The following is a 20,540-nucleotide window of genomic DNA, read 5'->3' on the forward strand; positions in this document are numbered from 1 at the left end:
GTATTCACTCAATTCCAATCATCCATTGATACTTTAACAAAATACTGTTTTAAATGACTGTAGTATTGGGATATTATCAAACAAGCTCATTGTCGTCATCTGTCCACTTACGGATTCGCTGCAGGTTCGTAATTCTCATCAAAATCTAAACAGTATTTGTAGAATTTTCAATAAAAGCCACATCACTGTTCATATCGGTAAATATTATTCCATCATGTTTGGAAAAACTGGAAAATTTGAAAATTTGGAAAACTTGGAAAAATTGGAAAAACAATGTAGCCTATTTTACTCCAGGGCATCCCAGGATTACCCACCCGAAATATCGTTGCCTTTTGCCTTTTTTGCCTTTTTTGCGGTACCTTTGAACGGACAGACGGATGGACATTTGGTGAATTATAGTAAGATGTCAGAGGTCACTCGTGAGAGGTCATGCATTGTCATATTGAAGGACAACAGGTGTTTTTCATTGGGCAGTTGTTTTTTCCTGAAGTGCACGTTTCAGTTTCTTGAGTGTTTGAACATGGCCAACTGTATTGATGGTCTCCCCACTGGGCAGGAAATCAACCAGTATGCATCCCCGAATATGGTTCCCATAACTTTGCCGGTGGAGGGTACTCTTTTGGCCATCATATTATTTGGAGATGTGGAGTGATGTCATTCAATGCTTTGTTACTTGATTTCTGGGTCAAAATGGTGGAATCAGCTTCCGGGATTTCAGAACAGGAAGTCATCACCCTCAGCAGCATGTTAAAGCAACTGTGATGTCACATCCATGTGTGCTTTGTGTTCCTCCGTAAGCAAATGGGGAGCTCAACGCGAACAAACGTTCCAATATCCCAAGGTCGCTGTCATCATCTGTACGGCATGATGTCCTGTGCCAAGCTCCACTGTGATCACCCTAACCGTTACTCTTCAGTGCTCACTGATGATCGCATCAACTATCTGCTCATTGCGTTTAGTTGTGGCACTTTTCGGCCGACCACAGCATGGCTTATCGGCGATATCCGATCTAGCCCCAATGCAGACATCACCGTACACCTGACTCAACCAGCCGTAGAAATCTGCAGCTGAGTTGCTGTCCTTCACGAGGAATTCAATCACTGCATGTTGGCGAAACGATATGTCGTTGACAGCTATTTTGTCACAATTGATTGTGGGAATACCAGTGATGTGCATGCGCGGAGCCTGTGTTTATTTTGGAGTGGATAGATGGATAGATGTCGCTAATAACTTGGGCTCTACTATTTTTGGCAAAAAACGTGTGGAATCCAATAATGCTTATGACTTTTGGTAAGACCCTCGTGTATACAGGGTGTTTGTTTATAAGGTCTCAATCTATTTAGTTACCCGTTATTTCTCTGAAATAGATAGACTTTATAAACACCATATTTATATTATTTATATATATATACATATATATATCGACCATATAAAACTGTGTGTGTGTGTGTGTGTGTGTGTGTGTGTGTGTGTGTGTGTGTGTGTGTGTGTGTGTGTGTGTGTGTGTGCGTGTGTGTGTGTGTGTGTGTGTGTGTCCTCTTCATTAGGCTAGGTTTTAACGGCTTTGAGTTGTGCTTGAGGAGGGATTTGAGTGGGGAGGTTTAAGGGGCAATCTTTGAACACGACTGTGTGTCAACCGGTTTCAAGACCTAAAAGACTCTGAGGACCCAAAAGACCCCAAGGACCCAGAAGACCCAATAGACCCCAAACACCCAAAATACCCGGAAGTCCCAAAAGATCCCAAAGATCGCAAAGACCCAGAAGACCCAAAAGGCCCCCGAGTATCCAAAAGACCCAAAAGACTCGGCTTCACGCTGTTGAAACCAAAGCTTTCAGAATCAATGGAATCTCCTGCGATGAAGCTGATTGTGAGGGCCTTTCACTCACTCACCGCAGGCAGGTTGGTGGTCTTTTTGTCTTCTACCGACTCCTCTCCGGCCTTGCCCCCCCAGCTCTCTCTGTGCTCTGTCCCCCAAATATTCCTAAAGGTCGCACAAGATCTGCCAGCAACCCTCTTATGGTTAAACTGCCAAAATCAAGACCCTCTGCTCACCTTCACTCTTTCATTCCCCTTTTCTCCCGCCTCTGGAACAAACTCCCTCACTCTTTTCAATCCCACTCCTCCCTCCAGGTCTTTAAAACAGCTGTTCACCACCATCTCTTATCTTCCCCAATCCAAAACCTTGATCTTTTCTACCCCCTTTAATTCACCCCAGATCCACTTTTTTGAAATACCAACTTCTTTCCTGGAAGTCCTAGCAGTGTCCATGTGTTTTATACCTCTCCCACCACCCCCTTCCCATGCCTCCCCCCATTCCCATGCCTCCCCCCCCCCCCAAGCCCTCTCCCTCCCACAGATTTCCCGATGTCCCTGTTCTCTACTGTTGTACTTGTGTGCTTCCCTCTCTCTCCCCATCTTGTCTCCTGCTCCCTTTATTTTTTGTTTCATGTGTCCGTTTTTTTTTGTGATTAATGTTAGCTCTTACAAGAGCCTCGATCTTGCATACAAAAAAATACTCCAAATGCCCCAAGATCTTTAAAGACCCAAAAGACCATGAAGACTCTAAAGACCCTTAAAGACCCCAAAAACCCATAAACACCCTGAAGGCCCAAAATATCCCAAAGACCCTTAAATACCCCGAAGACCCAAAAAGACCCTGAAGACTGTTAAATACCCAAAATACCCCGAATACCCAAAATACCCCAAAGACCCAAAATACCCCAAAGACCCAAAATACCCCAAAAACCCTTAAATACCCTGAAGACCCAAAATACCCCAATGACCCTTAAATACCCTGAAGACCCCAAGCACCCAAATGACCCAGATGACTTAGAAGACCGAAAAGTCCCTGAAAACCCAAAATACCCCAGAGACACCAAGACCCTTGAAGAAACAAAATATCCAAAAACCCTAAAATACCCTGAAGACCCCGAATACCTATTGGACGCAAATAACCTTAAAGACCAAAAGGAGCCCAAAGACCCAAAATATCCCGGTTACTGAAAGGATTTAAAAGACCCAGAAGACCGAAAAGACCCCAAGCCCCAAAATATCCAAAAGACCCTTAAACTCCAATAAAACCCAAAAAATCCCAAAGACCAAAAATATCTAAAAGACCCAGAAAACCCAAAATACCCCATAGACCCTTCAATACCCCCAAATACCGAAACAATCCAAAAGACCGAAAAGACCCCGGAGCCCCTTAAAGACCCTAAGGCCCCAGTGGACCCCAAATTACCCCTAAGACACAAAATACCCGGAAGACCCTTAAATACCCCAAATATCCAGATTGAGGACCCAAAATACTCAAATGGCTCAAATGACCCAAAAGACGCAGATGAACCAGAAGACCCAAAAGACACAAACGACGCTGAAGACACTGAAGACGCAAAATACCCCAAGGACCCAGAGGACACAAAAGACCCCAAGGACTCCGAAAACCCCAAAAAAGAGTAATTATTCCTCTTACATTGGAATTGTAGACGGTGGCTTGCAAACTGAGCCTCAAGGTCGGTGTGCAGAAGCGGTATTTTTTTAAATCACAATATATATTTATTCCTATCCCTCATAGTTGGAGCCATTGCAACTGTTTAACCTGAAGACCCTTTTTAATTTAAATTGTTCCTGGCCACCCCCAGAACTGTTTTGTTACCACACACAGGTTAGTGTGTTGCAAGCATTTACTGTTGGTCTGCTGGTGTGGCACTTGCTTCCTGGTACCCACTACAGTAATGGGGTTTGATCTCAACTTAATATCTTGTAAAGTTTGACCTCTTCACTCTGGGTTGGAGCTTATGCTCCATGCTATTGAGGTTCATGGGGACATATACCTATTGAAGAGTGGTCCAATTGTACGACCATGCGTTCTGACCCTTCGAGGCTGGAGTTGGTGTGTTTGATATGACGATTTACTTCAACCTTCGGACTGAGGTCCATGTTTATGCTCAAGGGAAAGTCTTGTTCGTCTGTGTACTTTGGCTGTGTGGTCAACGTGTACATTCCAAGTTCTGTATAAATGGTTTGATTGTTTTTTTTTTTACATTTTTTGTTTAAAAAAGGCCTCCCTCATATGGTAAGGGCCAACGATCCCAAACCACATGAAATGATCTTTATAATTGAGAATGAAATTATCTTTCCGGTATTGGCTGCAGTACAATCCTATGAAGATGTAGGGGGCTGTAGCTCTGCTAAGCTCATGCCTAATAGGTGGTGTCTATGCCACTGTTTAGCCAGAAAAGCCTTTAAAATACACACACATATATGTGAAATGCTCCATATGTAGAAAAATGAAAAGGACAGTTGGATAGCTCACTTGGGGGCTTGTTAGTCTTTGAGCTATGTGGTCTAAATTCTATCCCAGACAGGGTTAGTAAATCAAAAACTGTCGGTTTGATATATTGCCAGCAAGGGGCGCTGTGACCCAGATTACATTATCATTCACAGAGCTCGATAAAATCTGTCTACTCAAACTAACAAAATACAATGGTGGGTTTACCAAATTATGCAAATTCATGAAAAACCTCAGTTTTGGAACATAACAATGATAGAAAAGAATACCATTCTTATCAATGTGCAATTAAATTAAATTAATTAAATTAAATTAAATGAGCAATTAAATATTCGATTGTGTGTCAGGTTGTTTCATTATTATTATTTGTAGTTATAAGCAAAATATTTGGTTTTCTCAAGCCATTGCACCATTTGTGTATTGTTAATTACCTCTGCCTCCAAAGGTGGATTAAGGTTATGTTTTCACCCCTGTCTGTCTGTCTGTCTGTCCGTTTGTGAACAAAATATCTCAAAAAGTTGTGGACTGATTCGGACGAAATTTGGCAGACATGTAGCGTATGTGACAAGGACGAAATGATTAGATTTTTGGTTGAAGATCCGGATTCGGATCCGGCTACTAGAATTTTTTGAGTGATTCTTCACCATTGGGAGATCGGGCCAAAAACGATGCATAGCAAGATATCTCAACAAGTTTTGGATGGATTTGGACGAAACTTGTTGGACAGGTTGTGTGTGTGAAAAGGAAGAATCGATTCAATTTTGATGAACATCCGGATCCGGATTCAGCTCGTATCATTTTTTAGGTGATTCTTCACCAATGAGTGATATGGCCAACCAGGCGGAGGTATGCTCTCTACTGAGTGCCGTGCTAGTTTTGTTTATATAATTATTGACATCAGGCCTGTTTATTGTTGATTTCCTACATTATATTACAAAAAGTTTTGGTACATTAAGGAACTATGCAGGGATATTAATTTACAACCATTATTTAAATTTTTAATATGGTGTCCCTGTCTCGAACACTTTGTGCCAAGTGTTGCTCGATATTAGATCTAATATTGCATGATTGCTCCTTCCGAATGAACGCAAGTTCAACGCTGGATTGTGCTTTACTGACCGCACCATCCATTGGGAATTTCACAATAAGCTTGGATGGTTTTGTTGGGTTTAAGTTGTGGGTGTTGAGTGGGCCTCGACAGATTTACAATGTTGTTGTTCTCGAGAAACAATGTGCCCAGCTGTCGTGCATAGTACTGTATGTTTCCTTCCTGGTGGATGTAAGGGCCCTTACCATTGCAATACTTTTGTATTGTATGAAAGCCACAAGTGCATTGTTTACCAACATGTAAACCTACATATATGATACCAGTATAAAGCACAATCTGCTGTGCATTTTGGGAAAAAAAACATGTTGGGACGGATGGAGGTTTATAAAGGTGTTAATGGAGGTTGGTCGAATTTGTTTCTCGCTTCGATGTGCTGCCCCAATACTTTTGGTAAATATAATTTATTGCAACTAATTACAAAGTACACAATATTCTTTGTTCTTTATTAAACTGAAAATAAAATTGCATGAACATTATTCATTTGCAATAACAAGGTTAAACCTATATATTTATTTTCAAGGCAAATTTGAAAGATTCTGAAAAGATGAAATTTAATGAAAATGCAAAAACAATTTTTAATTTGAAATAAATAATATATATAGAATATATATATATATATTGTCACCTTGGAGGGTTCCTTTTTGAAATTCTTGATTCATAATTGCAAATTGTTTGAGTTTGACTCATGCGAGCGCTTTATCCGATGAGTGCCTCGCAATTGTTATTTCAAGAGCTTTGTTTTTGTGCAGTCAGTCAACTGTAGAAAGGGTGAAGGTTCTGTAAGAAGCCTTGTGAGGTTTCCAACCAACAACAAAGGTGGCAGTGGCGCATTCCTCTTGTTAAAATGTAAGGCACGTAGGTCCATGAAAAAGACAGTTTCGTAGTCCACCTGTTTGGAGCATGATAACTAATGTTAACGACCATGAGATACTGAAACGTTCGAGGTTTAAAAGTCGACCAAGGGTCATGTCATGACAGAATGAAGAAATGGTCTTGCTGGTGAAGGCTCCGATGAAGGATTAATGGTCGAAACACCAACTTCTTGCTTCCCGTGGCAGTTAGCATACCATAAAATAACCAGCAGTGCTCTCCTGCAGAATATGAACAAGTCGAAACTAGAAAGAGCCATCAGAGATTGCAGACCCTCGCCAGGACATGTTTTCAGTGGTTTTGAAGGCTTTTGTTTTAAAACAAATATGGCGGCCGAACCACGTGACCGATGACGTCATTATTATTATTTTTTCTCCACCAATTCATCCGTAGATGATGCTCAAAAAATTTAATCTTGATCGGATAAAGTTTTGTACTTGTCGAATTATGACGTCAAAATGGAGGCACATATGACTTCATCATTAACATAATTATGTTATTCCCCATATGGAGTTCTTTACAATGAGCCGTCTCAATTTTTTCTATGCAGCACTTTCGGAGATATAGAGGTGCAAAGTTTTTCGGTTTTTCCAAGATGGCGCCCATACCACGCAACTTATGACGTCATAATTGTCATTTAAAAAATCATGGAGGTGGAGTTGCACATCTGGTGAACATTTCCTGTCAATCGGACCAACGGTTGCAGAGAAAATCATATTTATTCAGTGCGGACAAACAAACAAAGAAACAGACGGATTCAAATGTAATACCCTCTCCTCAGGTGAGAAAAGTTAATTTGATGACTGGAACCTTGAGTCTCGAATCTTTAAACCTGTGACTTGGTCGATGAATTTTTGTTTTTACTGCGTGAAGTAAATGTTTTCTTTGTAAGGAATGGAGGACGGAATGAAAACTGTGTGGCTCAAGAGTCGAACCATTCAGATTGAGCACTTTCTGGACTCGATCAATGAGATTCAGGACTGGATTCAAGACTCAAACTATGAGACTCAAGAGTCAACAATTGAGACTCGACTCTTCGTCTCACACTTATGAGAACAACAATTGTAACTGGAAGCAGGATTGCAAGCTTGATGCCATTATTGCTTCCTCTTGAAGCACCCTTGCAATAGTCTGACGAGAGCTGACCATCTTGGCAGTTTATCATGGCATGATGATAGATTAATCAGCAGATGGAGATTGTGTTGAAAACGACTAATGATGACCTCCCCAAATCATCAAATTCACCAAATCAAAATCGGATCTTCACCAAAGTTGAATCAATTCTTCCTTGTGACAAACCCAGGTCATTTCATGGACTGTGCAGATAACAATGTATTGTCAAAAGGCATCACGTCCCCCAATTTAATTCTCCGTCATCAGTTTAATCAGTCATGTATATCTCATCCACCAGATTTCGTCCTCATCAGTACCTAACGTTTTGAGATATCGTGCTATATAACGGTTTTATCCCGATCGCTCAATGGTGAAGAATAACTCAAAAATTCTAGTGTCGGGATCCGGATCTTTATTTATTTTTTGTATACAGGATCGAGGCTCATGAAAGAGCTAACATTAATCACACAAAAACTCAAACAGACACATAAAACATAAAACATATCATAAAGGGAGCGGGAGAACAATATGGAGAGCAGGGACATCGGGAGATCTGTGGGAGGGAGAGGGCTTGGGGGAAAGAGGCGTGGGAAGGTGTGGGGGGGGGGGGGTAGGAGAGGTATAAAACATAACACTGCAAAGACTTCCAGGAAAGAAGTTGGTATTTCAAAAAAGTGGTTCTGGGGTGAAATTAGCGGGGGTAGAAAAGATCAAGGTTTTGGAAGGGGGAAGATCAGAGATGATGGTGAACAGCTGTTTTAACGACCTGGAGGGAGGAGTGGGATTGAAGGGAGTGGGGGAGTTTGTTCCAGAGGCGGGAGAAAAGGGGAATGAAAGAGTGAAGGTGAGCAGCGAGCCTAGATTTTGGCAGTTTAACCATAAGAGGGTTGCAGGCAGATGTTGTGCGACCTGCAGGAATATTTGGGGGACAGAGCACAGAGAGAGCTGGGGGGGGGGGGCAAGGCCAGAGAGGAGTCGGTAGAAGACAGAAAGACCACCAACCTGCCTGCGGTGAGTGCGTGAAAGGCCCTCACAATCAGCTTCATCGCAGGAGAATGATTCTGAAAGCTTTGGCTTCAACAGCGTGAAGCCGAGCTAGGTGTGAGGCAGGAGCACCGGCCCAGAGGGGAGAACAGTAATCTTGTAGATTGGGAGTGGAAGGTCGAAAAAAGCAATCTTCACCAAAACTAATCATTTCGTCATTGTCACATCCCCAACCTATCCCACAAATTTCGTCTGAATCTGTCCAAAAGTTTGAGATATCCTGTTCACAGACAGACAAACAGGTGAAAACATAACCTCCGTGCACCTTTGGTGGTGGAGATAATGAAACGGACTATGAGATCAAAAAAACAATAAATTAATGTTACTTTATTATAATTTTAAAAAGCAAAAAATATATCGATCGCTGAAATCCCAGAGTTGCCTTCTTCGACCTTCCACTCCCAATCTACAAGATGTAAACCTATTATTGCATTAAAGAACCTTTTTCTCTTCTCACTCATTACTACATGTCTAAAGTTGATAAGAATATGTCACTTATGGAGGAAATCGGGCAAATCGGATGTTTTATGCTTGAGGATCACAAAGTATTGTCAAGCGAGCTGACAATCAAGTTCAGTGGCCAGCATTCCCAGCTGGAGTCGCATTCACTTTCACTCATGGAAACCAGGCACCCTGCAACATTGAAACCAGCTGTTCCCAACTTTCTCGTTAACTTAGCCTACCCAAAAACTGCCCCACACAACCCTGCCAACACACTCACACTCCAACACCTCACCCTCCCGACTTCCTCCACTGGGACATCTGGATTATCTTAACCATTCCGTTAATGCACATAATATTTCTTGTAATACACACATCAAGGTTCATGAAAGAGCGAGGTAACAGATGTTAGAAAAGGGGCAGTGGGGACAACCCGCAGGTGTACCAAGCAAGGGAATGAATGAACGATCGGAAGGAGGAGAAAGGGGAGGGAAGGACGCATTGGATCCTACGAGGAAAATGAGTGGGTTTGGGAAGAGATGAAGCCCTGGAGGGAAGATTGGGATCGAACATACTTAGGAAGGCGTTTCCACAAGTGGGTGGAAAGAAAGAGCAACCAAGTCAGATTTTGGGAAGTTCATGTTGAGGGAGTTGCTGGAAGAACGCGTCTGACCTGGAGAGACTGACGAGGAATGGAGACCTTCGAGGCAGTATAAAACAGACAGGCAACAAACCCTTTAAAATTCATCAAGGCAACTACTCATGGGAATAGAATACACACATAAATAAATAAATCCACATGTCGGGCTTGGAGGTCTCCCAATCAGTCATGTATTTTGGTAATTTCCTGGTTTTGTGCGCTCCCTACAGCTTGACATGATATCCATCCCTGTACGCCACAAACATTCCTCTCCCACAATAGAGCTCTGCAATCCTCTTCAGATGATGGCGTAATCTGGGAATATTGAAGAACTACATGAGGATTTTTTTTCTCCTTCAATAGCCTGTAACATATGTTATGTGATTTCACATCACAGGATTCTGTGCTCAGCGCCAGGGTGGTATGGGGATTTTCTGTTAATCCTCGAGGTACGTTAACACGTCTCGCCATTTTAACGTTCCTGGCAATGTTACTGGCAAAATCACTCACTCACCGCAGGCAGGTAGGTAGGTGGTCTTTTTGTCTTCTACCGACTCCTCTCCGGCCTTGCTCTCCCATCTCTCTCTGTGCTTTGTCCCCCAAATTTTCCTGCAGGTCGCACAAGATCTGCCAGCAACCCTCTTATGGTGAAATTGCCAAAATTAAGATTCTCTGCTCACCTTCACTCTTTCATTCTCCTTTTCTCCCGCCTCTGGAACAAACTCCCCCACTCCCTTCAATCCCACTCCTCCCTCCAGGTATTTAAAACAGCTGTCCACCACCATCCCCCATCCAAAACCTTGATTTTTTCTACCCCCGTTAATTCACCCCAGATCCACTTTTCTGAAATACCGACTTCTTTCCTGGAAGTCCTAGCAGTGTCCATGTTTCTTTTTTTTTCACCTCACCCCCCCCCCCCCTTTCCCATGCCTCCTCCCCCCAAGCCCTCTCCCTCCAACAGATCTCCCGATGTCCCTGTTCTCTGCTGTTGTACTTGAACTTGTGTGCTTCCCTCGCTCTCTCCCCATCTTGTCTCCGGCTCCCTTGATTGTATATTTTGTGTGTCCGTTTGTTTTTTTGTCATTAATGTTAGCTCTTACACGAGCCTCGATCTTGTTTACAAAAAAAAAATAATAATAATTTGCAGTAACTTGGGAGGGAAATAATGCCACACAACATAAACAAGAAAGAACAATCAGATTACAGACCGTCGCCAGGACATGTTTGTGTGGTGTATTTTGTGTGGTGTCCATTAGCTGCCGTGTTTGTGTGGTAATTGACAACGTATATTTATGTTTAATCCAATACAGCTGCTGAACCACGTCACCGATGACGTCATCAATTTAATTCTCCGATACAATGTTTGTGTAGATCACGCTTAATAAATTTAAAACTTATCGGATCAAGCGTTGTACTTGACTAATTATGACGTCATAAAGAAGGCACCGATGACAACATCATGAATATATGTTGTTCCCCATGGGGCGTACTTGACAATGAGCCATGTTTCATTTTTCTCCATGGAGCGGTTTCGGAGATCTAGAGGTGCAATTTTTTCGGTTTTTCAAAGATGGTGTCCGTAATACTTGACATATGACGTCATAATTATCATAAAATATTCTACAGGAGATGCTCCTATGGTGAAAATTTCATACCAGTCGGACCAACGGTTGCAGAGAAAAGCATACTCACGTTCTGTGTGGACAGACAGACAGACAGACAAACAGACCCAAATGCAATACCCTCTCCTCTGGTGAGGGTAACAATTCTGATACATTCACGACTTCTGCTAAGAAGGAATGGAGGAATTATAACCCAAAGGTAAAGAACACAAATAGCCACATAATTACGATGTGCCCAGGTTGCAAACTCGTGATTTATTAAAGGAAATTTAAACTTTTGTTGACAGGTGGCCACGTACGTGATCCCGTACTTACGGTGAGTAGGGAAATTGAATAAGTGCTTCCCCTCTGAGGATTGAAAGAAAAGTGTGTTGTCAAAGAGTGCACTAGATGTCAAACCAATTATAATGACTTGAAAATTCCATGGATTCCTGGATTGTCACACAAAAAAGGCAGCACCAAATTTTACTGCACGCATCATCCCGAGTCAAAAAATAGGGGGAAATTGGAGAAAAATAGGGAATATATACATATGGAAACATTTTCCCCCTCTTTTTTGCATGTGAAAAATATATTTAAAATAGCAGGTTTTGGAACAAAACAAATATAGGAAAAATAATAGGAGAAAATACATTTTAAATAGCTGTATGGCAAGAGTGAAAAACTCGTCCCAGCTGTCCAGGTGAACCGTTCTCATTTATTACGAGGTTTTCCTAACGGATTAATAGGAAGTATAAAATGGCTGCTGTTTTCTGTTCTGCACCAGAGAAACTCCCTGGAGCGTGTGACCTCGGACGGGGAAAGCATCGCGACAATGAGCAGCAACGAGGGCGCGCCGAGCGATGGAGACGCCAAGGAAAGTATGTCAAATTGGTCATTTCCCCCACGGTCTTTCATTATCGTTATGCTTGTTATGAATGCTTCGTCATGCCATACTTTAATTACATCTCCATCTGCGAATATGGTTGCCTTTTGAGTCTGTATTTCTTTTCCTAAACCAATTCTATCTCACGTGATTTAATACCATCCATCAATTTGAATTGCGTGAAATTCAGTTGAAGCTGAGGGAAAGTTTGGAAGTAAAAGGTGCTCACAAGGTGTAATACGTATTACAATTCGTCAGGGACAATTTTTGACAGGAGTCTTGAAAGGTCCATGTAAACATATGTATGTGTATATGTACTAGCTTGGACCGGCTCACTCCGCTCGCCTCACCGCACATCGCCGCAGAGGCACGGGCTTGTTTTAACTGAGGATAATGACTGAATTTGAGTTTCTGTGTTGTCATGATTTGCACCAATCATAATACAAATATTCCTTTTATACAGATTTATTTCTAATATTGTTGATTTTATTTACTTGCAATTTATTTTTAATCAATAAAGGTCCAAGTGGTGTAAAGCTCTAAATGGCCAAGGGTCAAAGCTGGTCTAATCGGTCTGAATGGTGTAAAGGGTCTAAATTGTGTTAAGGTCCAAGGGGTTGAAAAGGGCTTAAGGGGTGTAAAAATTTAAAGGGTACAAAAAGTTGGAAGAGTGAAGGGATCCAAAGATGTCGAAAGTGTTGGAAAGGGTTTAAAGGTAACAGTGGTCTTAAGGTGCTTGGGGGTCTTCAGGATATTGGGGTCTAATGGGTGTAAAGGGTCTTGCGGCTCTTTTGGGTCTTCAAAGTCTTTGTGGTCCTTTGGGTCATTATAGTATTCAAGGGTCATTTGGGTATTTTGGGTCTTCAGGGTCTTTTGTATATTTGAGGTATTTTGGGTGTTCTGGGTTTTTAAGGACCTTTGGAGTCTTTTGGTTATTTTGGGTCCCCTGGGTCTTTTGAGTCTTTAAGGGTCTTCAGAGTCTTTGTGGTCTTAAGGGACCTAAAGGGTCTTCAAAGGTCTAAGCCTAAGGGATTTCAGCAGTCTAAAAGGATCGAAAGGTATCCTCTACAATACGTAATTAATAGACATACATAATTAATAGACAGGATGCAACCAGCGTTCAAACAGTACGTAATTAATAGACATAATCACAGCTTACCGGATGGACGGATGGACGTATGGCTTCCTGGACTGTGTTTTTTGGTTTTATGTACTGTATGTTGTATATATATATATATATATATATATAACACAGTTTGTGTGTGTGTGTGTGTGTGTGTGTGTGTGTGTGTGTGTGTGTGTGTGTGTGTGTGTGTGTGTGTGTGTGTGTGTGTGTGTGTGTGTGTGTGTGTGTAATGTTACCGATAGATTCCGAAACGGAGAGGCTCACGTGCTTGATATTTGGCATAGACATGGCCATTGAGCCTGGGACGAACATGGCCGAGACAATATTTGACGAGATCCATATTTTTTATTCATATTTACCTCAGCGCATTTCAGGGAAGTACCCGCTAATCTCAGCCGCTCGCTGATTCGCTCAGAGCGATCATGTGATGTTCCATCCCGTCACACGTCACACGTTTGCACGTAATTCAGGGCGAAAAGCGAATGCGTTTTTTCACCTTTATGCGATCGTGTTTTGTGTCGATTTTGTGCGATATGGATTAAATTTTAATTCATATTTCGTGTTTACGAATTCGAATACGAAGGATTTCCCCTTTCCCCTTTCGATTTCGAATACGAATCGAAGACGAGCTTGAGTCGAGAGGGCGAATGTAAGGGTTGGGAATGTACGGGTCTGCCTTCCCCCGCCCGGCAACGCCGGTACTGGAAGTGGAGGGCGTGGGTCACAGGATCGGTGAGTCTCCAAAATCCGCCTCGTGCTCTTGCAAAGATGCAGGACGATGTCGCGATTGTTGTGCTGCTCTCCGACCATGAGAACTGCAACGTCATTGTTGACTGGCCCTCCCCTCCCCTCCCCCTTCCTCCTCCCCGTCCGTCCTCCCCCTCCCTTCCCCCCTCCCCCTCCTCCCCCTCCCCCCTCCCCCTCCCCCCCCTTCCCCCTCCCCCCTCCCCCTCCCCCTCCCTTCCCCCCTCCCCCCTCCCCCTCCCTTCCCCCTCCCCCCTCCCCCTCCCTTCCCCCTCCCCCCTCCCCCTCCCTTCCCCCTCCGTCCTCCCCCTCCCTCCCTCCTCCACCCTACCCCTCCCCTTCTCCCCTCCCCTCCCTTTTCCCTCTCCCACCCTCCCCCTCCCTTTCCCTCCCCTCCCCATTTCCCCCTCCCCTTTCCCCCTCCCCCTCCCCTCCCCCTCCCCCTCCCCCTCCCCCTCCCCCTCCCCCTCCCCCTCTTCCTCTTCCTCCCCCTCCCCCCTCCCCCCTCCCCATTCCCCCCCTCCCCCTCCCCTCCTCCTGCCCACCCCCTCCCCCTCCCCCATCCCCACCTTTCCCCCCTCCCCCTCCCCCCACGCCCCTTCCCCCTACTCCTCGCCCCTCCCCCTCCCCGTCCCCCCCCACCCCTCACCCTCCATCCCTCACCCTTCCCCGTCACCACTCCCACTCCCCCCCTCCCCCTCCACCCCCCTGCCCCTCCACCCCCTCCCCCTCCCCCTCCCCCCCTCGCCCCTCCCCCTCCCCCCTCGCCCCTCCCCTCCCCCTCTCCCCTTCCCTCCCCCTCTCCCTCTCGCCCCTCCCCCTCCCCCCCTCTCACCCTCCCATCCCTCATCCTCCCCCCCTCCCCCCTCCATCCCTCATCCTCTCCCCCTCCCCCTCCCATCCCTCATCCTCCCCCCCTCCCCCCTCCATCCCTCATCCTCCCCCCTCCCATCCCTCATCCTCCCCCCTCCCATCCCTCATCCTCCCCCTCCCCCTCCCATCCCCCTCATCCTCCCCCCCTCACCCCCCTCCCCCCTCCCATCCCTCACCCTCCCCCCTCCCATCCCTCACCCTCCCCCCTCCCATCCCTCACCCTCCCCCCTCCCATCCCTCACCCTCCCCATCCCCCCTCTTCTCCCCTCTCCCCTCCCCCTCTTCTCCACCTCTCCACCTCCTCCCACCCCCTCTCTCCCCTCCTCCCCCCCTCTTCTCCCCTCCCCCCCCCCTCTTCTCCCCCTCCCCCCCCTCTCTCCCCTCCCCCCTCCTCTTCTCCCCTCCCCCCCCTCTTCTCCCCTCCCCCCCTCTTCTCCCTCCCCCCTCTTCTCCCTCCCCCCCCTCTTCTCCCCTCCCCCCCTCTTCTCCCCTCCGCCCCCTCCCCCCTCCCCTCTCCTCCCCCGCCCGGCAATGCCGGGTACTTCTTCTCGTATATATATATAATATATATATATATATATATATATATATATATATATATATATATATATATATATATATATATATATATATATATAATATATATATATACATATATACATACATACATACATACATACATACATACATAAGACTTGGCATTTAATATGGAATATTTTTTTGTGGGGGTGAACTTACTTTTCAAGATGTCTTAGAACCAAAAGTTCATTGGAATTATGTTGAAATTGTTCTAGATTTTGTTAATGTGACCTTCAAAAGAAACAAAAACCACATTTCACATTTCGAAACAAATAAATTGATCCTTGAAAGTGATGTAAACTGATATCGAACTCAATTCATGGACAGTACTGTATTAAACTTCTGTACGTTTTCTAGAAGTATCTCTTTATTTTGCACATTAGCCAAAAAATTTTTAACAAAAACAAAAGTTAAATTACGACTGGGATTACGGACAGTAAAATTACAGTTCAGTACTTCGTGTAACCCCCACGAGCATTCAGGAGAGCACGTACACGTTGAGGCATGCTGTTCATGAGATTTGCCAAGGTTTGGAAAGGAATCGCTTGCCATGCAGTGACAATAGCCTGATGCAATTCACGCACAGAGGTCAGCTACTGGTCCAAGTGGTCGATTTGACGCGTTAATTCTGCCCACAAGTTCTCTATCGGATTTATATCCGGGGACATGGCAGGCCACTCCATATGCTCTACACCACGGTCAGCAAGAAAGTGTTGGATCATGCGAGCACGATGAGGCCGTGCATTGTCATCTTGGAAGACAAAGTTTCCTCGAAAGGCTGCACGAGCAAATGGAAGCAATGTTTCTTCCAGAATGACCCTGTACTTGAACTGGTTCAGGTTTCCATTCAGAACAACCAGGTCAGTTTTGCCCCCTGCATGAAAAGCAGCCCAAACGGTCACCCCACCACCTCCAGCTTGGACTCTTGTCACTATACAATCTTTGTTGTAGGCTTCATGCACTTGTCTGCGCACTCGGACGCGGCCATCTTGACGATAGACCAGAAATCTAGACTCGTCACTGAAGATCACGTGATTTCAGTGTCCTGGCTGCCATTGACGGTGCTCTCTGGCCCACTGCAATCAGCGCTGGCAGTGTTGTCTGGTCAGGCGTGGCTTTCTCGGGGGACGCCTGGCACGATAGCCTGCTTGAACCAGTCGTTGGTTGACTAGCCTTCTGGATACAGGCACATTTGTCAGTTGCTGCCACTCAGCCCTAATCCGATTAGCTGACTTGGTACGGCCATTGCGGACTAACCGGTGCAGCTGGCGATCATCCTTCCTTGTGGTTCTGCGGGGACGTCCTGGCCTCGGTATTGGAGTAGGGACACCCCTCTGAGCATTTCTTTTCAGGATCTTTGACACCTGACCTTGAGTGATGCCATACTGCCGAGCAATAGCACGCTGTTTCATGCCGTAATTTCGTAAAGCCACCACTCCATGACCAGCAGCATTGTCGAGTTGACGGACCATCTCCAGAGGAAGCGGCAATAACGTTTGGAGATGTGCAGCAGTTGTTTTCCACGAATACAGAACGCAACAACCCTTGTATACCCGACTGTGAAGCCAATCATCAAATGCACCTGTCTGTACATTTTGCCACGCCACCTGTGATATAATCCTGTTGTTGACTTCTTGCTGCGACAGACAATCAGTGACATGGTTCTTTTAACAAATAAATCACCAAAGTGTAATAGACTCACCAGATTGATATACTGAGTTAAGAAAGTAAACCCAAGTCAAGAAAAAAAAATATTCCATATTAAATGCCAAGTCTGTATATATAAATAAATCGACTCCTCCCACGCTTTTCTCGCTGGAGAAAGCTGCACATCTACTATATAAGAGAGATGTCTGTCTGCCTGTCTGTGTCGCCATTTTTCTCAGAGATGGTTGAACAGATCTTCCTCAAACTTTCAGAGGTACATCAGTGCGTGCATGGGAGTGTTTTAGGCAAAAAAAAAAAAATTGAAAAATAAAATCTTTTTTTGGAGTTTAAAAAAAAATCGCTCAATAGTGCCGAAGCCTTTTTTATTCATGACACTTTATATATAAGTACACATTCGCATAAATAAATACAAAACAATCACCAGACATTTGAACACAAATAAATCAAACAATTCCGGAAGTGTACGAAGTTGGTAGTAAGTCTTCTTCTTCTTCCTGAACGGCATCACACTCAACTCAGAAACGTGAGCCACATTCACTCAGAAGCATGAGCCACTCCCCTTCCTCTCCTGCCTCCCTCCTCCCCCCTTACCCTCCCCTACCCCCTCTCCCCCTCCCCTTCCCCCTCCCTCCCCGTCCACCCCCTTCCACGAAGACCCCTCCCCCTCCCCCTCCTCTTCCCTCCCCCCTATCACCCTTACCTCCCCTATCCCCTCTACCCCACTTCTCACTCCCCTATTCCCTCCTCCCCCCCTGGAAGTGTACGAAGTTGGTAGAATGGCTTCTCCTTCTTCCTGATCGGCTTAACACTTAACTCAGAAACGTGATGAATGCCACATTCAACCACCAGCATATATATGAACCCCCTTCCTCTCCTGCCTCACCCCCTTTCCTCCCCTCCCCCCCTTCCCCTGCACTCCTCCCTTCCCCCCATCCCTCCCTTTCCCCCCTCCCTCCCTTTCCCTCCCCTTCCACCCCCTCCCTCCCCTTCCACCCCCTCACTCCCCTTCCACCCCCTCCTTCCCGTTCCACAACTCTAGTCTCCCAGCATTCGTTGGTGGATGCTAAAAATCCCAATGTGTCCTTTGAGAAGAGTATACGAACTATCGCCGATACCATGGCCACATTACAAATTGCTACCCTCAGGTGGGATAACGGTGGCCATTAAAGAAGAAGAATTAAATTGAATAATCTTACTAGAATTCACCAAATGTCCGTCCGTCCATTCCCAGGTACCGCAAAAATGGCTGAACCGATCACAACAAATGTTGGGTGGGTAATCGTGGGACCCCCTGGAGTAAAATAGGCTATTGTGGCGGACACGATGGCTCGCTGGCGCAATGACATCTTTCCGCGCACCAGGAGCGTGTCGGCCACGCCCGAGGGGTAGGCGTGGCCTCGGGATATACACGGGGCTCACAGCCCCGAGCACGGCAGTGCTATAGTTTCATCCGTGGAATAAAGACACATGTGGTTACATACGTTGTTGCTTCCTTTATTGGCAAGACAAGTCGTGCGCATAGCACCGCACTACATTGGTGACCTCGACTAGTTCAGCCGAAGCTGACCTACAGAACGCGCCATGACGAGCAGCAACGCGGTAGCGGTGAAACTCCCTGAGTTTTGGGAAGCTCAGGCGGAGATATGTTTTATGCAGGCCGAAACCCAGTTTCAGCTTCATGGCATAATGGCGGACGAGACGCGGTATTTCCACGTCATCGCCGCCCTCGGGCCCGGCACAGCCGCCCAAGTCATGTCTGTCCTGCGGAACCCACCGGCCGACCACAGGTACGAGGCGCTCAAGCGTCGCCTCATCGCCACGTTCGGCCTCACAGAGGACGAACGGGCCGACCGTCTCCTGGACCTTCCCGATCTCTGCGACACGCGACCATTGGTCCGAATGGACCACATGCTGTCGCTACTGGGGGACAAAGCACCGGATGTTTTTTTATTCCGGGCGCTCTTTTTACACCAGCTACCGGCCCAGGTATGCCTCGCGTTGGCCGGTTCCAAGATAAAGGAACCGCGCGCGCTGGCCGTCGAGGCCGACAAGTTTTTCGTGGCGTGTGACATGCGGGCGAGCTTCGGTGCGGCCGTCGCGGATCCCGGGGCTGACGCTGATGCTGATGCACCACACCTCGTGGATCTTGAGGCTGATGCACACCGCGTGGCCGCCGCCACGCCCCGCCCACCACCACCGCGAAAACCGCGGCCTCCGCCTTCGCCGCAAACCTGGTGCCATTTCCACGCCAGGTTTGGCCACAAGGCAAGGAATTGTTGCCCGCCGTGCTCCTTCGGCAAGTCGGGAAACTACAAAGCCGGCGCTCAGTAGCGGCCCTGAGCGTCGGCCATTCTGGTAGCCTCCTGTTTGTCACAGACACCTTGTCCGGGCGTCGCTTCCTCTGCGACACGGGCGCACAGGTGAGCGTTATCCCCGCCTCCACATCCGACAAGCGAGCCGCGGGTCTGGGCCCCGCGCTGCTTGCAGCCAACGGTACGCCCATACGCACCTTCGGGAAGCGCTGCTTCTCCCTGCGGTTCGGAGGGCAACGCTTTCAATGGACTTTCGTAACCGCCAGCGTGCCCATGGCATTGCTCGGTGCGGATTTCCTGTGTGCAAATGGGCTGTTGGTGGATGTTAAGAACAGGCGCCTCGTTCAGGCGGAAACGTTCAGCTCGCTGGCTTGCATGCTGAGCAGTTCGTTGGGCAGCTCCCTGAGTGGCTCACTGAGTGGCTCGCCAAGCGGCTTGCTGAGCGGTCCGATCCCGGCGAGGTTGGTTTGTACGCTCCCGGCAGCGGACGAGTTCACCCGCCTCCTCGCCAGCTTCCCGGCCCTCACGCGGCCCACCTTCTCGGCGGTGGCTGTCAAGAACGTGGTGGAACATCACATACCCACCGTCGGGCCACCGGTCTACGCCCGGGCCCGCCGCCTCGAACCAACGAAGCTCGCGGTGGCGAGAGCGTAGTTCGCTACGCTGGAGCGGCTGGGCATCGTGCGGCGCTCCAAGAGTGCTTGGGCGTCGCCACTCCACATCGTGCCGAAGCCTGGCGGGGGATGGCGGCCGTGCGGGGACTACCGCCGCCTCAACGATGCCACCACCCCTGACCGTTACCGGGTCCCTCACATCCAGGACTTTTCCGCCCGGTTGGCGAAAATGTCCTGCTTTTCTAAGGTGGACCTCATACGCGGCTTCCACCAGGTCCCCGTCCGGCCAGAGGACATCCCGAAGACGGCCGTCATTACGCCATTCAGCCTTTTCGAGTTCCTTCGGATGCCCTTCGGTTTGAAGAATGCGGCTCAGGTGTTCCAACGTCTGATGGACGGACAGCGTCTTGCGCAACCTGGATTTCGTCTATGTCTACCTGGACGACATCCTCGTCGCAAGCGCGTCCCGTGAAGAGCACCTCCGCCATATCCGCACGCTCTTCGAACGCCTGGTCCAGCATGGCCTGATCGTGAACCCCACCAAGTGCCGGTTCGGCGTCGCCGAGATCGACTTTTTGGGGCACCGCGTCACCAGGCACGGAGCCATCCCCTTACCAGCAAAGGTGGAGGCG

The 20,540-nt window shown here is 46.9% G+C and overlaps 1 protein-coding gene across 3 annotated transcripts in view; it reads left to right on the top strand.

The window, feature by feature from the left end:
- The window catches only part of LOC137414483 (actin filament-associated protein 1-like), a 263,066-nt gene that overhangs the window by 148,727 nt on the left and 93,799 nt on the right, over positions 1–20,540 (top strand). For all 3 annotated transcript variants that reach the window (XM_078773714.1, XM_078773716.1, XM_078773715.1), the window contains exon 10: positions 11,894–11,987. In XM_078773714.1, coding sequence (XP_078629840.1) covers positions 11,894–11,987 — 94 coding nt within the window. The remainder of the gene's footprint in view (positions 1–11,893; positions 11,988–20,540) is intronic.

The sequence above is a fragment of the Myxine glutinosa genome, chromosome 3 (assembly GCF_964187855.1).
Source record: "Myxine glutinosa chromosome 3, kmMyxGlut1.1, whole genome shotgun sequence".
In the NCBI taxonomy this organism is placed as follows: Eukaryota; Metazoa; Chordata; class Myxini; order Myxiniformes; family Myxinidae; genus Myxine; species Myxine glutinosa.